Source organism: Macaca fascicularis, chromosome 1 (genome assembly GCF_037993035.2).
Source record: "Macaca fascicularis isolate 582-1 chromosome 1, T2T-MFA8v1.1".
Classification (NCBI taxonomy): Eukaryota; Metazoa; Chordata; class Mammalia; order Primates; family Cercopithecidae; genus Macaca; species Macaca fascicularis.
In genome coordinates, this window is record NC_088375.1 from 113,063,430 (window position 1) to 113,083,483 (window position 20,054).

Below are 20,054 nucleotides of genomic sequence, written 5' to 3' on the forward strand. Positions count from 1 at the left end.
GCCTGGCGCCCCCTCCTGGCGCTGGAGGCTGCGTGCGACTGCCCACCATCGAGGCGGCGGCGGCTAGAGAGGCCGGCGGGCCCGGGACGCCGAGGCTGCAGGCCGCAGGGAACGCGCACGGGGCCGACTCCGCGCCGCCGGCCTTGTAGCCATTTTAGGAGGAATCGCTGATCGCCAGCGAGGGGTGCGGCTTCAATTTCAATAACTTTATTGGTGGCCTGATCTGCAGAACAGTCATCACTTCAGTGGTCCCTGGAGGAGGGAGCGCATCGCCCGAGGTGACTGGCGTGGGGGCGCCCCTGGCAGTGAGCGCGGGGACGCGGGGGAGTCCCGATAGCGGGTTTCCTGACTAGGGGCAGCGAGGGCACCGGGGTATTTGCAGGCATTCCCGCAGGCCAGGAGGGAGAAGGCTCCGGGGCTTGGCTTCCCTGGGGCGGGGAAATCTCTTGCCCTGTCCCAAGGCGTATGGGCGGGGCCGGGGGGCGCCCCTGACGCGGCTACTGAGGTGTTCCCAGCCCGGTGTGGTTCTCCGCGGTAGGTGGTCCCCGACGAGCTGCAGCCATGGGAAACACCACCAGCGACCGGGTGTCCGGGGAGCGCCACGGTGCCAAGGCTGCACGCTCCGAGGGCGCAGGCGGTCATGCCCCGGGGAAGGAGCACAAGATCATGGTGGGCAGTACGGACGACCCCAGCGTGTTCAGCCTCCCCGACTCCAAGGTAAGCGTCCCACGCCCGCAGTTGGTGGCAGTACTGCAGCGGGTTGATTTCCGGGCTCCTCTTCCCTTTCTTGGTTCTTTTCTGCCGCGCGGAACCGGGCTATGGTTTTTTGAATTAAAAGGATTTTTCGGGGACAGAGGTGTTGGATGGTAATCCCTCTTGCAGTGCCGCCTCAAAATAGGATAAAGAGGCGGAGTTCTTGTTTTCCTGGTGTTCTGACTAATCTGTTGGCCACATTTTTAGGATGGGGACAATAGACATCCCCGATCCTTGGTTCTTCCTAACATGCACGAGTGGCTCTCCTCTATAGCGTTGCTGAATTTGTAGTTTGTTAGCCCTGGTGGACAACTTCAGAGGGTAGGTTGCACGAGTTGCTGACCATAGGTGGTAGTTTCTCACCTTTGCCCTGAGGTGGCTACATGAAATTCTTTTTCTGAAAATTTCTATGTATCAGTATCATTTTTGCCCTCCTAGCAGCTCTGCACTTGTGATCTTCTTCCCTTTTGGCACGGCTGTAAGCAGCAACTACTTGCTTATTGAATAATTTCCCCTAGTCTTGGGGATCAATTAAGGACATCATTTGGTTGACTGCTTAATTTTTGTCCCATACTTTATAGTTGTGGTGGCTGAGGCTGTGCCTCTTTCACGCCCCGCTGCTGCTCCGCAGGTGGAAGAGCCAATGATTCCACGACTTGTTTACTCTCCAGTAGTACTTCAAAATGTTGCGTGGCTAAAAAGCGACAATCCATAGCTGCCTTGAAGACCTTGCTCTCAATTCCAAGGACTTTCAGGAAGAGCCAACTTGTTTTTTCACTCTGTAAGAAAGGACAGATGGAGCTGATAGCAGCGATTACCATTCTAATGTTTCTAATCGCTTTTAGAGCTGTCAGCATGAAATACATGTAGTTTCTCCAGGTAGACTGACTGGATGAGATAGAAAAATGGAGGGCTTGAGGAGATTGGGGTGTGTTTGATGTTTCCTATCATTTCGTCACTTCCCAGGGAACTGGGGCTTTAGAGAGTGAATAGAGTATTATTTGTCATATTGGTAGCACGTGGAATTTGGATTCCATGATTTATTTCCTTGGATCTCAATTGATAACATCGTCACAGCCGGGCGCGGTGGATCACGCCTGTAATCCCAGCACTTTGGGAGGCCGAGGCCGTTGGATCATTTGAGGTCAGGAGTTCGAGACCAGCCTGACCAACATGGTGAAACCCCGTCTCTACTAAAAATACAAAAAAATTAGCTGGGCGTGGTGGTGCATGCCTGTAGTCCCAGCTACTCGGGAGGCTGAGGCAGGAGAATCGCTTGAACCTGGGAGGTGGTGGCTGCAGTGAGTGGAGATCCAGTCACTGCACTCCAGCCTGGGCCACAGAGTGAGACTCTCAAAAGAAAAAAAAAAAAAAAAACAAACCATAATCACAGAGAAGTGAGAAGTGAGAGTGATTAAAAGGAGCACTTATTGGTGTTTATTCTCCATTCTTATTTGGGCTATCTACAAGCCATCTGAATTTACGTATTCAAAGCTTTCGAAAGATGATCTGCCTCATTATATTTTTACCCTTTTCCTACGCTGATGACTCAGGATTTAAATACAGTGTATTTGTTGAACTGTGACTGCAGTAATTGGTGTCCTGATTAAAAGCCAGGTTGCTCTGTCTGAACTGGGGCCTATTTTGTATTATTCTTATCTCTCACATCAGTCTTGGCATTTGTGAATTAAGAAAATTATTCATATAATTTTCAGATTGTCTGAAAATTAGTTCAGATAATTCCTAAGGTCTCATTTAAATCTAATATTTTATAGTTCTCAATCTACCCTCTTTACTTCTAACCTCAACATTTTACTTAAACATCAAACTGTAGTTCTAATTGTTGTTTTGCCTCTTTTCTTGGTAGTTTTGCTGAGTAACTTGGAGTAAATAATCTTTCTGCTCGTCAGCCGCATTCATTCCTACTACAGAAATGTCATGTCATAAGTGGAAGGGCTTTCCTCCAAGGCTAGGCATATTAATAGTTTGTAGCTTTCAAATTCTAAACTGAAAATCCTGTCATAAAAGTAACTGATAGAAACAGTGGTAGGGGGGCCTACTTTGCTTGAATGCCTGCCTTTTTCAGTGGACTAGCTCAGTGGTTCTCAATCCTGTTTGCACATTAGAATCACCTCAGATTTCTTTACATACTTTTTGGAAATTTTTAAACATTGTCAAAGTAGGGGGAAACAATATAATGACATCTATATACGTGCCACCCAGTTTGAACAATGATCAGATCTTGAATGAACATATAACATCTATACCCCAGTCCACTATTCCCCCACTAGTTATTTTGAAGCAGATTCCCAGACGTTATATCAAATATTATTTTATCTGTAACATTTTAGGATGTACCTCTAAAGATGAGGGTTGTTTATTTTAACATAATCACGGTATATCTGGGAAGCTTTTTTTCTTTATTTTAACATAATCCCAGTATTATCTAGAAAGCTTTTTAAAAATAGATTCCCAGATCTCATATCAGAATCTGAGGGTTATTCTTAGGCATATGTCAAATTCTTGATTCTAACGCAGCCAGTTAGGCAAGGGTGCATCGTTCTGATAATATGTAGTTTTCTCTGAAGTCAATTCCTTATGTGAAAGTCCTTTCAATTCTCTTTCTCTATTTACTTTGGATTATCCTGCTGCTGATGTCTTATACTGTAGTTTTGAGGAATATCAAGAGAATGTATGGAGGGGAAACTATGTCAACCATTTTGAAAAGAAAGCCCATATGAATAAGCTAGTCCTTTAAAAAAAAGAAAAAGAAAAAGAAAAACCCCACATTATTCTATTTAGTAATACTTAGGCTTAATACTATACAGTCTTCTTCACCAAAGTCACTTAAACCAGTCTAAAACAGGGGTCAGCAATCTTTCTGTAAAGGGCCAGATAGTAAACAGTTTAGACTTTGTAGACCATACAGTCTCTGCTATAGCTACACAATTCTGCCACTCTAGCATGTAAGCAACTATAGGCAATATAGGTAAGCAAGGCAGGTATTTTGGTTCATACCTCTAGTCTCAGCTTCTCTGGAAACTGAGGTGGGAAGATGGCTTGAGCCCAGGAGTTCAAGGCTGCAGTGAGCTATGATCACACCACTCACTGCATTCCAGCCTGGGTGATAGAGCAAGGTCCTTTCTCAGTCAATCAGTAAATAAAATAATAGGTAAACAAACGGGCAGAGCTATTTTCAAATAAAACTTGATAAAAGCATCTAGCTCACTGGCTGGCTGCCAACTCTTGGTCCAAAGGATAGTAATGAAAAGAAACTGGAGTTACTGTTTTTACAATCCCACAAACCTCATTTAATAAGAGAGCTACTTTTGACAAAGGAAATTGTTTTTTTGATCTCTTGCTCCTTGAGGTTCTAGAATTTTTATTCCTACTCCTGAAATAATTAGTGTAAACCTGGGATAGGGGAGTAAGTAAGATTTCATAGCCACTTCTCAAGTTTTAAGAAATCAGTGATCTGGTTTTTGAATTTTTAATGTTTCTTCTTTTTGTAACTTGTTAGCTGAAATAGAGTTTATGAATTACTTATAAACTAGAATTTTGATATCTCTAACTTCCATTACAACTGGTAATTGAGAACTATTCATATTTGCCTATAAAAGTATATGGCTGACTTAATTATTTTTTACAGAACCATACTTTGTTTTCATTTTTTTTCTCTCTCTTAAAAAAGACTCGGCCGGGCGCAGTGGCTCAAGCCTGTAATCCCAGCACTTTGGGAGGCCGAGGCGGGTGGATCAGGAGGTCAGGAGATCGAGACTATCCTGGCTAACATGGTGAAACCCCGTCTCTACTAAAAATACAAAAAACTAGCCGGGCGAGGTGGCGGGCGCCTGTAGTTCCAGCTACTTGGGAGGCTGAGGCGGGAGAATGGCGTGAACCCGGGAGGCGGAGCTTGCAGTGAGCCGAGATCACGCCACTGCACTCCAGCCTGGGAGACACAGCGAGACTCCGTCTCAAAAAAAAAAAAAGACTCAGTAACAGGCTGGGCACGGTGGCTCACACCTGTAATCTCAGCACTTAGGGAGGCCAAGGTGGGCTGGTCACGAGGTCAGGAGATCGAGACCATCCTGGCTAACACGGTGAAACCCCGTCTCTACTAAAAAATACAAAAAAATTAGCCAGGCGTGGTGGCGGGTGCCTGTAGTCCCAGCTACTCGGGAGGCTGAGGCCTGAGAATGGCGTGAACCCGGGAGGTGGAGCTTGCAGTGAGCTGAGATCACGCCACTGCACTCCAGCCTGGGTGACAGAGCAAGACTCTGTCTCAAAAAATAAAAAATAAAAAAAATAAAAAATAAGAAAGACTCAGAAGCATATCATAATTGCCTGCCTATGAGTTAAACTAGTGGTAGGGAGTTAGTTTTTTTTCTTTTTTTTTTTAAAGGGAGAGTCTAAGGCTGTGAAAGGGTGAGTGATATAGGTAGACTCAAAAGTTAAGCTGTGATTTAGGCAGTGCTTGAGCATAGGCCATTTGACCATTTTTGGTCCTAGATGAGTTCTTTTTCTATAATTTGTTCAAACTCTGATTTAGTTGCTAATTTTGGGGTTTATATCCTTAGCCAAAGCCTAGCACCCTTCTCTACTCTAGGAAGGAGAGTGACCTTTTTAGAATTCTTGGGTCACAGTTTATTCTAGGGATGACCTACTCCTTCTTACAGCTCCCTGGGGACAAAGAGTTTGTATCATGGCAGCAGGATTTGGAGGACTCCGTAAAGCCCACACAGCAGGCCCGGCCCACTGTTATCCGCTGGTCTGAAGGAGGCAAGGAGGTCTTCATCTCTGGGTCCTTCAACAATTGGAGCACCAAGATTCCACTGATTAAGAGGTGACAAGTATCTTGGTTGAATCTAAGGGTCCAGGAATAGAGACCTGATTTCTTTTCTCAGAAGAGAGACCCAGCTGGACTACTTTTCTCCACCTGCTAAGGACTCTCTCTAGAACATATCTCTGTGGCCACTTAGTATATCTGTGGGATTTTTTTTAACCTCATAGTGAGTCAGAGGTCTTTTATCCCTTAGAATTTCATTGCCTCAGAGGGATTCATAATAGCTTTGTGACTACATTCTTTAGGACTGTGTCATACAAGTCCTGTCTCTGCTTGTGGGAAGTCTTCTGTAACTGGCTGAGTCTTGTTGCTCTGACTTCCGCACTAAAGCAAAACATATTTTGAAGTTCTAGGTAGTCATGTTATTCGTTGCTTCCAAAGCAATAATGAATGATTTAACTGGTTGTCAGAATGAGCCTTTGTATGGTAGTTCATTTTCCAGAAAAGGTTCACCAAAACAAAGTACCTTGAGGCACTTCTGTATCCTGAACCTACCTATCTCATTTGCACTGCTGAGGAACTTGTTCTACTGAAGCAAAATAGTTATACTAGGTGAACCATTTGAGGGGATTAATGTTTTTATTATTCTTTTCCAGATATTGGTTAAGAACTAACGTTGTTGGGAGGAGCTGGTAAATACATGTCCAAGATGATACAGAAAAGGAGAATGGGTTTATATGTTGTTTTTTACACCAGGGATACAAGGCTTAGGAATCTGGGAAGTTATTCATATGATACTATGATTGCCATTTGTTTTTTACATTCAGTCTTCTAAAAGAAACTTGGCCTGTCTGCCTTTCTTTTTTCTTCTGTAGCCATAATGACTTTGTTGCCATCCTGGACCTCCCTGAGGGAGAGCACCAATACAAGTTCTTTGTGGATGGACAGTGGGTTCATGATCCATCAGAGGTAAGGCCTTGATCTCCAAGGGTAACCATTGACTTAGCAGTCTCATTTTAGCTGTCATTTCTGTCAAGACTGATGGGCAACTGCCCCTCTACACTGGAGGATTTCTCTCTTGATAAAATGTGGAGGTGCTGAGTACAATCATGTGTAAATTTTAGTAAAAAAGGAAGGTTGGATGGGAGAGAGAGATTTGAAAGATTCAATAATTTTTTGTATTCACTGTTTCAGCCTGTGGTTACCAGTCAGCTCGGCACTATTAACAATTTGATCCATGTCAAGAAATCTGATTTTGAGGTGTTCGATGCTTTAAAGCTAGATTCTATGGAAAGTTCTGAGACATCTTGTAGAGGTAATTTTGTAGTATTTACTCTCTCTTGCTGTGTCTTTCTTGTAATGTATGTTCCTTCCTAAAAGTTGTTTGTGTGTGTGTATATATATATATATATATAGAGAGAGAGAGAGAGAGAGAGAAAGGGAGAGAAAGTGGAGGGCGGGGGGAGGCAATAGAGAGACAAAGATAATTCTCCTATAAACATTTAAGTGTTTTCTTTGCAGCAAACATACACACACACACACACACACATTATAACCACTAATGGGCTACAGCCTATAGTTTGAAAAGCTGTTTCTAGTAATATTTCAAGTTTTCCACTGACCTTTGATGATATTACCCAGCAGAGGAGATACATGTATGTAGTTTGTTCGGTATGCCCCATCTTAATCCTGCCAGTTTGAGAGCTCAGTTAGCAGTTTCATGATTTTATGAGGCCCAAAAAGTGTGGGGAAAAAAAAAAAAGAAAACCAACAGCCTAGGCAATATGGCAAGACTCATCTCTACAAAAAATTTTTAAAAATTAGCCGAGTGTAATGGCACAAGTCTATGGGCCCAACAACTTGGGAGGCTGAGGCATGAGGATTACTTGAGCCCAGGAGGTTGAGGCTGCTGTGAACTATGTTTGAACCTCCGCACTCCAGCCTGGATAATAGAGTGAGATCCTGCCTCAAAAACAAGACAACCACTGCCCCCACCACCCCCCGACAATTCTGTTGTAGGTAATTGAAATTTTGTAAGTTTTTGGTTTAAAAAAAAAAAAAAAAGTCTTTGGTAGCGGAAAAGATCTTTACACTTTTATTTCCTATAATATTACTTGATCCAAGGCCTTCATCTCTACTTACAATTGCTATAGTATCAGAGAATGTTTTGCTAACCACACTTGTAGTTACCATTTTGTTACTTTACAATAAGAGCTAAGACTATCTAAAGAATTGTGCACTGTATTCCCAGTGAGCACATTTCTATCTAATGAGTTCAAAGCCTACCTCTGCTACTAACTAGTTTTGCCATCATGAACAAATGTCTCAACCTTTTTCATTCTGAGTTTCTTCACAGTAAAACCAGGGACTTACACTTTCAGTGATTCTCAGCTGAGGAGGCACAATACCTTAAGTGGAACATATTTGAATTTCAGGGGAGAAGGGTGGCTTTGCTGTTTCTAAAGGAAATTATTGCCTGGGCACAGTGGCTCAGGCCTGTAATCCCAGCACTTTGGGAGGCCTAGGCATGTGGATCACCTGAGGTCAGGAGCTCGAGACCAATATGGCTACCATGGTGAAACCCTGTCTCTACTAAAAATACAAATTAGCCAAGCGTGGTGATACACGCCTCTAGTCCCAGCTACTCAGGAGGTTGAGGTGGAAGAATCGCTTGAACGTGGAAGAGGGAGGTTGCAGTGAGCTGAGAAGGCGCCACTATACTCCAGCCTGGATGACAGAGTGAGACTTCATCTCAAAAAAAAAGAAAAAAGCCTGGCGCGGTGGCTCACGCCTGTAATCCCAGCACTTTGGGAGGCCGAGGCGGGTGGATCACGAGGTCAGAAGATCAAGACCATCCTGGCTAACACGGTGAAACCCCGTCTCTGCTAAAAAAAATACAAAAAATTAGCCAGGCGTGGTGGCGGGCACCTGTAGTCCCAGCTACTCAGGAGGCTGAGGCAGGAGAATGGTGTGAACCCAGGAGGCGGAGATTGCAGTGAGCCAAGATCGCGCCCCTGCACTCCAGCCCGGGAGACAGAGCGAGACTCCATCTCATAAAAAAAAAAAAAAAAAAGATTTATCAATAGTGTAGTAATCTGTTGAGGAAAATTTTGAAAATGTTGTTTTCATCATATAAACTCAGAAGGTTAAACTGGACATTATTTTTGACTGGTAGGACAATAATTTAAAAGGGTTTAAAAATGCTGAATTAGGCCGGGCGCGGTGGCTCACGCCTGTAATCCCAGCACTTTGGGAGGCCGAGGCGGGCGGATCACAAGGTCAGGAGATCGAGACCACGGTGAAACCCCGTCTCTACTAAAAATACAAAAACTTAGCCAGGCGCGGTGGCGGGCGCCTGTAGTCCCAGCTACTCAGGAGGCTGAGGCAGGAGAATGGCATAAACCCAGGAGGCGGAGCTTGCAGTGAGCCGAGATCGCGCCACGGCACTCCAGCCTGGGCGACAGAGCGAGACTCTGTCTCAAAAAAAAAAAAAAAAAAAAAAAAAAATGCTGAATTAGATTATGAGGATACTTATAACTAATTTTTGTATTATATGATTCTGGCTAAGTAACCAATAAATAATAGACATGTAATCATAATTATATAGAGAGAAGACTAACATACTTTTGATATTTCCCTCTTTCCCCTAATTTCCCAATCTATTGAGGTAACGCTTATAATCCATTTTTTACTAGGAATCTACAGATAATGGATTTTAGTCTGCCCTCATTTACTATCTAGTCATGTATGTAACTTTAGGCAAATAACCAATTTGTATTTTTTTTTTCTGGTGAAAAGGCAATAAGAACTATTTTGTGCATTTCTCAAGGGTATTTTGTGGATCATGTAATGAAATAACAAAGCATAATACTTTGTAAAGTTTCAAGTTCCATATGTTTTAAAGATAGTATTTAATATCAGAGTATTTTACTTTTTTCCTTTTGCCTTATATGTATTTTTTGGTCTTTAATTGACACATAACAATTGTACATATTTGTGAGATACAATGTGATGTTTCAATACATTTCATATGTGTAATGATCAAGTCAGGACAATTAGCATATTCATCATCTCAAACATTTGTCATTTCTTTTTTTTTTTTTTTTTTTTTTTTGAGACGGAGTCTCGCTGTGTCTCCCAGGCTGGAGTGCAGTGGCGTGATCTCGGCTCACTGCAAGCTCCGCCTCCCGGGTTCACGCCATTCTCCCGCCTCAGCCTCCCAAGTAGCTGAGACTACAGGCGCCCGCCACCACGCCCGGCTAGTTTTTTGTATTTTTAGTAGAGACGGGGTTTCACCATGTTAGCCAGGATAGTCTCGATCTCCTGACCTCGTGATCCACCCGCCTCGGCCTCCCAAAGTGCTGGGATTACAGGCTTGAGCCACCGCGCCCGGCCCATTTGTCATTTCTTTGTGGTGATAACATTCAAAATCCTTTCTTCTAGCTATTTTATTTTGTTACATTATTGTTACCTATATTCACTCTACTGTGCAATAGAACACTGGAACTTAGTTCTTACAATGAATTTGGTGGCTCACACCTGTAATCCTAGCACTTTGGGAGGCTGAAGTGGGAGGATCACTTGAGCCCAGGAGTTTGAGACCAGCCTGGGCAACATAGTGAGACTCTGTCTCTACAAAAAAATCAAAAAATTAGCTGGGCATGGTGGCATGTGCCTTTAGTACCAACTACTGTGAAGGCTGAGGTAGGAGGATTGTTTGAGCCCAGGAGGTCAAGGCTGTAGTGAGCCGTGATCAAGCCATTGCACTCCAGCCTAGGTGACAGGGCAAGACCCTGTCTCAAAAAAGAAACAATAACATTTAAATAAAAGATATTATCATAATATATTTCTCTTCATTTTAGTATATTTCATTCTATTCTTGTCTGCATACTTTTTTCATTTTTTTTGGAGATGTAATTTATACATCATAAAATTAACTCTTAAATTGTACAACTCAGTAATTTTTAGTATACTCAGAGTTGTGTGATTATCACAATTATCTAATTCCAGAGTATTTTTATCACCTGCAGAATAAACCCTGTACCCATGAGCAGTCACATCCCATTCCCTCCTCCCCTCCGCCTCTGGCAACCACAAATCTTGCTGTCTTAAGGATTTGCCTCTTCTGGACATTTCATATCAGTAGAATCCTACAAATTGTGGTCTTTTGTGACTTGCTTCTTAGCATCATGTTTTCAGGATTCATCCATCTTGTAACCATGTATCAGTACTTTGCTCCTTTTTATGGCTGAATAAGAGCCCATTGTATGGACATACTGTTTGTTTATCTTTTCATTAGTTGATAGACATCTTGATTGTTTCCACTTTTTGGCTATTATAAATAATGCTATTATGAGCATACAAGTTTTTGTGTAGACATATGTTTTCATTTCTTTTGGGTATATACCCAGTGTATAATTGCTGGGTCATGTAGTAACTTTATGTTTAACTGTCTGAGGAACTGCCAAACTGTTTTCCAAAGTGGCGGGACTACTTTACATTCCCTCTAGCAGTGGGAATAGTGTGAGCATTCCAATTTCTTCATTCCTTTGTTGACACTTGTTGCTGTCTATCTGTTTGATTTTAGCTGTCCTAGTGAGTATGAAATGGTAGCTTATTATGGTTTTGATTTGCATTTCCCTAATGACAGTTACATACATTTTGTCCTTATTGTTGTAATCATTATTGTATTGGTAGTGTTAGGGGTTTATAAACTTGTTGTTTGGCTGGAAAAAAAAATCTAATCTTTTCCCATTGTTTGAAAGTTACAAGACATCTTCACATCCATTATCTAATTTGATTTCCTCAAAAACATCATGAAATAGGGCAAAGATTATTTTTATTTTATGAAGAAACTGACCATTATGGAGGGATTCTTCCAAGGTCCTACAACTGATAAATGTAATAGCTCTTCCTTGAGCCTGGGTCTTTGAGTCTTTATCTCTTTGTCTCCCAAATCATGTTGCCATGTTGAGGAGCTTCATGGTTTATGTCCAGGGGACTCGGATTTTTTCTCTGGTTACCTTACAGCTGTAGATCCCACAGGTCACAAGTTTGTGATCCAGGACTTCTACTATATTTAATGTTAGCTGCCATGTATTGATAACTTTTTCCATGCATTCTTGCTAATTCTCCAACTCTTTCTCATATTTGTATAAATATCTTTCAGACCTTTCCAGCTCACCCCCAGGGCCTTATGGTCAAGAAATGTATGTGTTTCGATCTGAGGAAAGATTCAAATCCCCACCCATCCTTCCTCCTCATCTACTTCAAGTTATTCTTAACAAAGACACTAATATTTCTGTGAGTATCCTCAGTATTACTGGGGCATCTGGGAGTGTCTAGGACCATTTGGACCAAAGTTCAGTGATCCTGGAGGTTAGGATGATTACAGAGGTGTGTTGAGATTACAAGTCATACACATATCAGTAACATTACAGATTGCCTTTTTCCAGTGCTGAGTCACAGCTGCTTCAGCCATTCATATAAAAAATCGTAGTTGTCTCCTCATCGTAATAAAATCAGGATCAGAGCTATGGACTTCTGTTTGAGCACAGCATGAAGTAGTAGTTATCATTTGGGGATGTACGAAAGAATTATAAAAGTTTTTTTGTATATAATTTATGTCTGTATTCAATCTACTTGATTCCTACTATGATTATTTTTACCTTGTAACACAACTCTTCCTTGTGTGTTGTGGGCAAGATTTTTGTTCTAACTCTCTTAAGGAAGATTAGTAGATGCTGAGGCGTAAGATTTCTGCCCTGGACTGATAATTTTTCTAATTTTCTGTAATAGGATTTTATTATTGATACATACTGGAGTGGGTACATTATTGAAAAGAGAGAGCGCATTCTAGTTTAAATTTCTCAAAGAGCTCTGAGGAAGAGTAAGCTGTTTGGTTTGTCTGTGCCTTAATTTCATTTAGTAATTTTTTTCTCTCTCTCTTAGTGTGACCCAGCCTTACTCCCTGAGCCCAACCATGTTATGCTGAACCATCTCTATGCATTGTCCATTAAGGTGAGTGGTGGCCCTGGCTCTTCACAGAGCTCCCTGGAATGAGAGGTCAAGGGTAACATATGTTCTCAGTGGTTACTTTCTCTGCTATTTCATTGAAGCTGAAACTGGCAGTAATGATCAAATTATAGAAGAACTCTCTTTTTTTAACTAATAGGTTGTTTGTTTTAAAATCTCAGTCTCTGTGTTCTGGCTGGCTGAATTGCCCTCTGATAGGACTTTTTTGCTGCCCAGTTGTTTTTTGGGTGGCTAGAATCTTTCCACCAGCTATTTACTTAAGTTTCAGTTCATAGCATAGGATTTATTCTGCAGAAAAAGCAGGTTTAGCTTCCAGTTCAAATTTAGCTTCCAGTTCAAAGAATGCTTTAATGTGATATTAAGGCTTTCACTTTTTTGAAGGTGGAATTGAGCTACTTTCAGGTGCCTCATTCATATATACTCAGGTGCTTGCATCTCTCCTATACACGAGTTAAAGGAGAGATGTGACCAGATTTGCCCGTCTCTTCAACTCCAGAGTCCTCCTTGGTTTTTCTGCTGCTTTAGAGTCTGGGTTGAAAATAGCCATTCTGTTCTGTCTTGTTGTGTCTTTGTGGTTTGGCTATTGGAATAAAGTTATATAGCTCTGTGATTATCAAACCAGGCTGATTATCATCAGAGTCTTCTGGGGGAGATTGTAAAAATACAGATTCAGCAGCTCCATTCCTAGAGATTCTGAATAAGTGCATCTAGGATGGGCCCTATAGTTTTTTTAAGCTGCTTTTACTTGGCTATATAGCTGGATTCGGGAAATCACTGATACAGCTAACAAATTATGTGGTACAATATAACACTTAAAAATATATTATTGAATTTAATTTTTATAATAACCTTGTAAGTATTATTTTTAAACCCTGTTTTATAGATAAAGAAACTAAGGCTCAGAGAAGGTCAAATTGCCAGTAAGTACCAGAGACAGGACTGCTGAGGTCCAATCCGCCTATGCTAACTTCATATTCTTTCCTATATTATCATTATGCCAGGTCTTTCCAAGTAGGTTTTTCTCACCTATTCCTCATTTCCACAAAACCTGTGGAAGTGTAAAAGTGAATTTTTTACCTGCCTTCTGTCGTATTTAGGCTTTGTGTCAACTCTGGAGTGTTAACGCGAGAAGCATTCATGGTAGATAATACAGTATGGGGGAAAGTAGAAGGATACACTTGTTCTTAATGGGATTTGCTTAGGTTCTTTGGGATCTGATGGATTTTGCCTCCTGTAACTGCTTGTTGGGTGTCATTTAATTTACCTAGGCTTGCCATCTCCTCCTGTGGTACATCTGTAGTCTGCAGCACAGCCTGGGAAATGGTGCCTCTTGCTCTCTTCTTACTGGTTCTGACTCAGGTGAAGGTGTTGGTTATTGTGGCTCAGCTTGGTTCAGACCCATTCCTGATTCTCTCAGATTGTTTAGGCGGTTTGGAATTGATCCATTGGATTGGGTGTCTTTCTGAAGAGGATTTTGGCATGTATTTTGTTCGAGGATGGAGAGAGATTCCTAGGTTCCCTCTAAATCAGAGAGATCTTTTTGAATTCATCCCTGGCATTAAATGGAACTTAGACCTGCTTTGGGACTTGGAGATAGTTTTTCAGAAGGATTGTTTCTTTTTTTCTCATTGTCTTTAAGACTTTCTTCTGGAAATGGATGCCAGAATATTTCTTTCTTTTTTTTTTCCTTGCTAGTTTTAGGCCCAATATTAGAATTTAAAGTAGGGAAGGGAGCAGGGTAGGAGACTAATATTTCTTCAGCGCTTTTATGTGTCAGAAACTATGTCAGATATTCTCATGTAATCATCAGAGCCACCTTAATGGTAGGTGTTATCTTTTGTAATGATGAGATAAAAAGACTTGGACACACTAAGTAGATTACCCAAGGCCACAAGTAGAATGATGACAGGAGTCAGAATTGGAACTAAAACTTATCTGACCTCCTTCTCTTACATCAAACTATCTCTGTTAAAAGTGAGTGACTGAAGGACTGATGGCTGGGAAGAGCTACCTACTGTCTGAACTAATGAATTAGCTGCGTATGTTTCTTTTCCTTGCAGGATAGTGTGATGGTCCTTAGCGCAACCCATCGCTACAAGAAGAAGTATGTTACTACTCTGCTATACAAGCCCATCTGAAGGAATCCCTTCTTGCCTCCAAGGATTCAAGAGAAGCATCTCCCTTGCCTTTCTGGACTGAACCAGTCTTACCTGAGACTGGAAGGCTGATTTGCTTTGAGGCCGATATGTGTGTTTCAGAGCCTCTGAGTAGGACGCTCTGCTTTTGCATTTGATTGCAGATGAGAGCTTTATGAGTTCACGGAATTTATTTTAAGAAAAAAATATATACATATGAGAAGAAGGTAAATGAAAGCCTCCTAGCCCCAGCTAGAAGTATTATTTCTGCCTATGGGTTTTCACCAAGACCTGTTTGGGGGCGCTGCAGGAATAACTATATAGGAAGCTTTTTTCCTAAAATGAAAGAACAGCAAACTCTTAGGATCCTTGTTGGGCGGAGATTCTATCACTGCTACCTTGGCTCTCCAAGGAATGGGCTTGTGCTAGACTGCTGCCCTACTTAACAGCTGCCTAATTGCAAGGGCAGCTTTTCTTGCATGGGTTCTCTATATTCCCAGAGTATGTGGCACAATGTGTGTTGTTTATATGATACCAGATGCCCCACAAGAACCCTTTTTCCTCTCATTTCACATTCTTCCTTTAGTAGCCTCCTTCAGATCCCATACCTGACCCCTCTCTAACACAAAACTCACTGGGTAAGTGACTGAAAAGTTTTGTGGCACCTGATCCACCCCAGACACTAGGGCTGTCAGAAGGTCCCTTTTTAGCCCAGCACAGGCGCAGGCCACTTTGACGTGTTTGTTTTAACTTCTAAAGGAAATATGTCTCCTCATTATAAGAAAAGCAGAATGCAGAACATCTACTTTTTTGTTTTAGTTTGGTGCCACGGCTCAGGCTGTATTGGCAAATTCCCGAAAGTTTTCACACTTTGCCTGGCCCTGCTTCTGTCTTTTCTCTCTCAGCAAACAGTTCTGAAGGTAGGAGTGGAACCGGGGAGTACTTTCGTGTCTTTCATCCTTGAAAGATTTTTATGTGCCTGCATTTTTTTTTTAATTAAAAAAATGCCTTTTCATTGGTCTTAAGAGACTGCGTTGGAGAATTTCAGGCTTTTGATAAATGCTTCTTCAGATTTTCTTCTCTAGTCTAGCCTTCCACATTCTTAGATCAATATGGCCAACCCTGTACACATCACTGCACTAAACACTGCTCTAGATAAACTGCTCAAGTTCATTTAATTCATTTGATGCACCTAAAGAGTTCCCTCATTTTAAAGATTGTTAGGCCAAGAAGCAAGAAAGTATTCCTAGTATTCCCAACCATGAAAAGTATCGTTCTTTGCACCAAGTGTTAACAAAATCATTTTGATCTCCTGCCTCTTCTTTTTAAAGGGTTTGATGATTAATTGGGGTCACTGAATTCCATTTGTGAGCTGAAAAGTATTCAATCCAATTTTGGGGTTCAGAGATAAAACATTTTTTCCCAAGTAGCTGGGGCTCTTCCATTTCACAGATAAGTCAAATAGTACTAAAGGAGGCTAAACTATTGATGAATGAGAGACTCCCTGACTGCTCAGATGAGCCTAGCCACACGGAAAGGGCACCTACAGGTCAGTTTAGCTACCTCCTGTCTTTTCCATGCAAAGCTGACAACGCAGTTGTCTTCGGACTTGTAGACCTCTTGGATTCCAGGTGTGATGGAGTAAAGTATGGGATTGTTGTTTTGCTGGGGTGCAAATAACTAAATGCTTTGGTGGTTAATTGCTAAGAAATACTACTTTAACCATCCAAGGCCACCTTCTGCAGCAAAAGGCTTTTGTGGAGAACCTTTTATGTTCCCAACCACTTTTTGAATGGTGTGCCATTTAAAAATCCAGGCCAGATCCTATTATAACCAACTCTCAGGATTTACAGTCTTCAGTTGTACTAGAATTTTGTTTTTATCCAATACCCATTACATAAGTGGGCCACTTAGGAGGATTCAAAATCTTGGTTGTTACATGAAGTTTGTTATATTCATATTTCTTGTCAACAGTATTGAAACGTAATATCTATGTGTTCGTGTATGACAATTTTTACTCCACACAGTAGAGTGGGGCAGGAAAAGAGATCTCTTCAATTTCTCTCAGGCCTGAGGCTTTTGTGAAATGGGTCTGCCCCCAGTGACAGTAGGTTTTTTTATATATTTTTTTGAGACGGAGTCTCGCTCTGTCACCCAGGCTTGAGTGCAGTGGTGCGATCTCGGCTCACTGCAAGCTCCACCTCCTGGGTTCACGCCATTCTCCTGCCTCAGCCTCCCAAGTAGCTGGGACTACAGGTGCCCGCCACCACGCCCAGCTAATTTTTTGTATTTTTAGTAGAGACGGGGTTTCACCGTGTTAGCCAGGATGGTCTCGATCTCTTGACCTTATGATCCACCCAGCTCGGCCTCCCGACAGTAGATTTTGATGCTAGTGACCTTCAGATCTTTCTATCTGGAAATGTGCAGAGAGTGTCAGTTTCCCAAGTTCTGAGGTAACTCTCAGCCAGATGTGAAATGGGAGCCCACCAGCTGGTATAGAAGGGAATGGGTAGGAGGCACTGGTTGCTGACTCATTCAGCACTGGGTGCTGTCCCTTTTCTATACTGCTAATACATCCCATGGTTTTGAGAAGACTTATCTCAGTCTATTTGGAAGAGAGGGAGGAAGAGAAGGAAGTAACCCAAAGTACTACTCATTTGTCCTTGTGTGTTGATTAGTTGAAGGGATAATTAATTTTATGCTGAGGAGAGTTTGACAGATTTTGAAAACGAGTAAAGGCAAAAAATTTTTTTAGCCTTTATTTTGCCTGTTGGAATTTTACAGAGTCAAAGTAGGCAAAGTAAGAAAATAGCTCTTCATGAGGGCTGACCCTTAAAGAACTGCAACGTAGTTTTGGAATTGTGGGGAAGAGAAGAGTGACTGAGCTGAGGAGTAATAATAGGAGAATAAAGTCTTGAGTAACTTAGAACTGAAAATGTCCTCTTTTAAAAAGAAATTAAATCAGACACCACATGGTGGTGTCCTTGGATCTCACTGTACAGAATTAGCAGTGTATAACCATCTTCCCTTTGCATCGTGTTCCAATTCTCTCCTCTTTCCTTTCCACTCTGCTTTAAGCTCATTTGTCAGGCAGACTTTCCCAGAGTGTCAGACATTACGTAAAACACATACGTTAGCCATGCTGCTGGTATGGAAAAATTCCACACCATGATTGTTAGCCTCCTTTAAGCTTGAAATGGAATGGGATTTAACCATTCTAGGCAACACCCCTGAAGGGCATACCTAACCTCAATAATGTTGGCTTTTTAAACGTAGGCTTGTATGGTGGAGAAACTTTGTAAAAGAAGAATCCAGGAGAAGTTTGTGAGGATCCTACAAACCCAGGCCCACTTACTTTTCTCCAATTCTTTCTAGTCTCTTGTAGATCTAATGGGTCTGGAATAAAAACTTTGAAAAGAATTAATATTCCATGTATGCTGCTGAAATGAAGTTAAGTTTGGAAAGAAGTGATACCTCTAGACTGGGTTTATATTAATCTGTGATATAAATGAAGAAGACATAGTAATAGAACTCCCTGCTTTTAATTGGGGAAATAGGGCTTTAATCATTTTGACCTCAACTAAAAATGATATGCAATAGTCTATGTTTGTGTGTGTTTGAAATACATTCTGTTCTCAGAGATTTCTACATTCTCACGTTCTAGTGATTTGGGGCGTGGGCTTACTAGCAGATGTACAGTGTATTCCTGCATAATTCTGATTCACCCTTAAAGCCCAGTTCTTGCTGTCTTCTACCAGGGGTTGCTGACTCCAGTTACCCATGGAATGCGGGACCTGGGAGGGGTAGCAATTAGGGTCTTTCAAAACTCTTTGGATCTTAGCATTTGTCTCTCCTTAAGTGCCAGTCACAATTGGATATGGAAGGACTGTGATTTCTGCAATGAACCCAAACTTTTAGAGTAAAAAGCCAAATCTTTTTTAAATTCTATGAAAGAAGGGAAAAAAGAGAAAAAACTCAAGTTTATTACTTGCAGTAACTACATTACAGAAATTACATAACACATGGCAATTCTTAGCAATGGAATCCCTCTAGGATTCTAGTTTGGGCTTTGTCTGGATTTGCTTTTCTCAATTGTGCTTTGAAGTGAATAAGCTTTGTTATAAATTACTTTTTTATTAGTTCCAATATTAGTTGGAGTTAACTTGAATTGTATGTAGCACAGCACTTTTGCAGTGAGAATGGTGTGAAATACTAAACACTATGGATTTTGTAGGTGTCAGGTTAAATCGTCAAGGGATACCTACATTAAGTAATATATTAGGTATTGATGATCTTACTTCTTTTCTGTTCCCCTCTACAAAACACTTACCTAACCCAGCTTGTGGTTTTAGGACAGCCAAAGCTCACTGTGGTGGGTTAGTCCTAATCGCTACACAGGTTTCATATATGAGACTTGTTTGAATTTTGGTAAATTGGAGCATGTTGGTTGGTATTACACAGCAGCATTTCAAATGAGTGCAGCTCTGTATCTGTCCAAAAGGAGAGATAAGACTAATTTGAAGGGAATTCAATATGTGAGTCCTCTTTTTAATGGTGCTTTTTGTAACCTTTAATGCTGAGGTACAGAGCTGCTTTTCAATATTTCATAAAGGAGTGGCAGACAAGAGTGGATTTTAAAGCTGTTCTTCAAACGTAATTTGTCACTGGACTCTGACACACCTGGAAATTATATGATATGACACATACAGAAATGTGGGTTTTTTCCATAAAACTTTAATAAAAGTATTATACAGCAATAATATTTGAGTTATTGATTGATGACTGATTATATTATCAAGGTCTGTTTGCCTTGGTGTCCAAGGGCCTAAAGAATGTAAACTGCAAGACAACACATTTGAAAGAGAGGAGTCATGGAGTAGGGGACACGAAGTCCTTCTACCTATCACTTTTTCTCCTTTTTGTTTCAGGCTATGCCAACATTAACTACAGGAACGCAGACTTCGTGGTTTGTTTTTCAGCATTTTCTCTGCTGGCTGTACATTTAGCTATCATCCTGTACTGGATTAGCTGAGCTCTGATCAGACCAATGATTCTCATCCCTGCCTGCACATTCATAACACCTATGGAGACTCTATAAACATTGATGGTCAATCCATTTCCACCCTAGTTAAATGGAAATCTCTGGTATGGGGTCCAGGTATCTGTATTTTTAATTTCCCCTAGATAATGCTAATAGACATCTAGGATTAAGGATCGCTATCCTGGACCCTTCCTACTTCTCTTTCTCTGTCAGATTATATGCTTCATTATATATGAAAACATTATATACTTTATTCTGACAGATCATTCACCTCAGATAGCCTTGTTCAGGGACATGATTATAATTT

General features: G+C 41.3%; 1 protein-coding gene across 5 annotated transcripts; it reads left to right on the forward strand.

The window, feature by feature from the left end:
• Positions 1-232: 232 nt before the first annotated feature.
• Positions 233-19,466, forward strand: PRKAB2 (protein kinase AMP-activated non-catalytic subunit beta 2). 5 transcript variants are annotated; one of them, XM_005542080.4, is made up of 9 exons: positions 233-278; positions 539-717; positions 5,430-5,596; positions 6,412-6,505; positions 6,731-6,851; positions 11,706-11,839; positions 12,488-12,556; positions 13,455-13,491; positions 14,632-19,466. In XM_005542080.4, the coding sequence occupies exons 2-9, from the start codon at positions 562-564 to the stop codon at positions 14,634-14,636; spliced, it is 783 nt and encodes a 260-aa protein (XP_005542137.1). In that variant the 5' UTR covers positions 233-278; positions 539-561; the 3' UTR covers positions 14,637-19,466. The 5 variants fall into 5 exon arrangements, with proteins under 5 accessions (XP_005542137.1, XP_005542135.1, XP_073853258.1 ...); XM_005542078.4 differs by lacking the exon at positions 13,455-13,491; XM_073997157.1 differs by lacking the exon at positions 14,632-19,466 and having other exon boundaries at positions 13,455-13,532.
• The last annotated feature ends 588 nt before the right edge of the window (positions 19,467-20,054 follow it).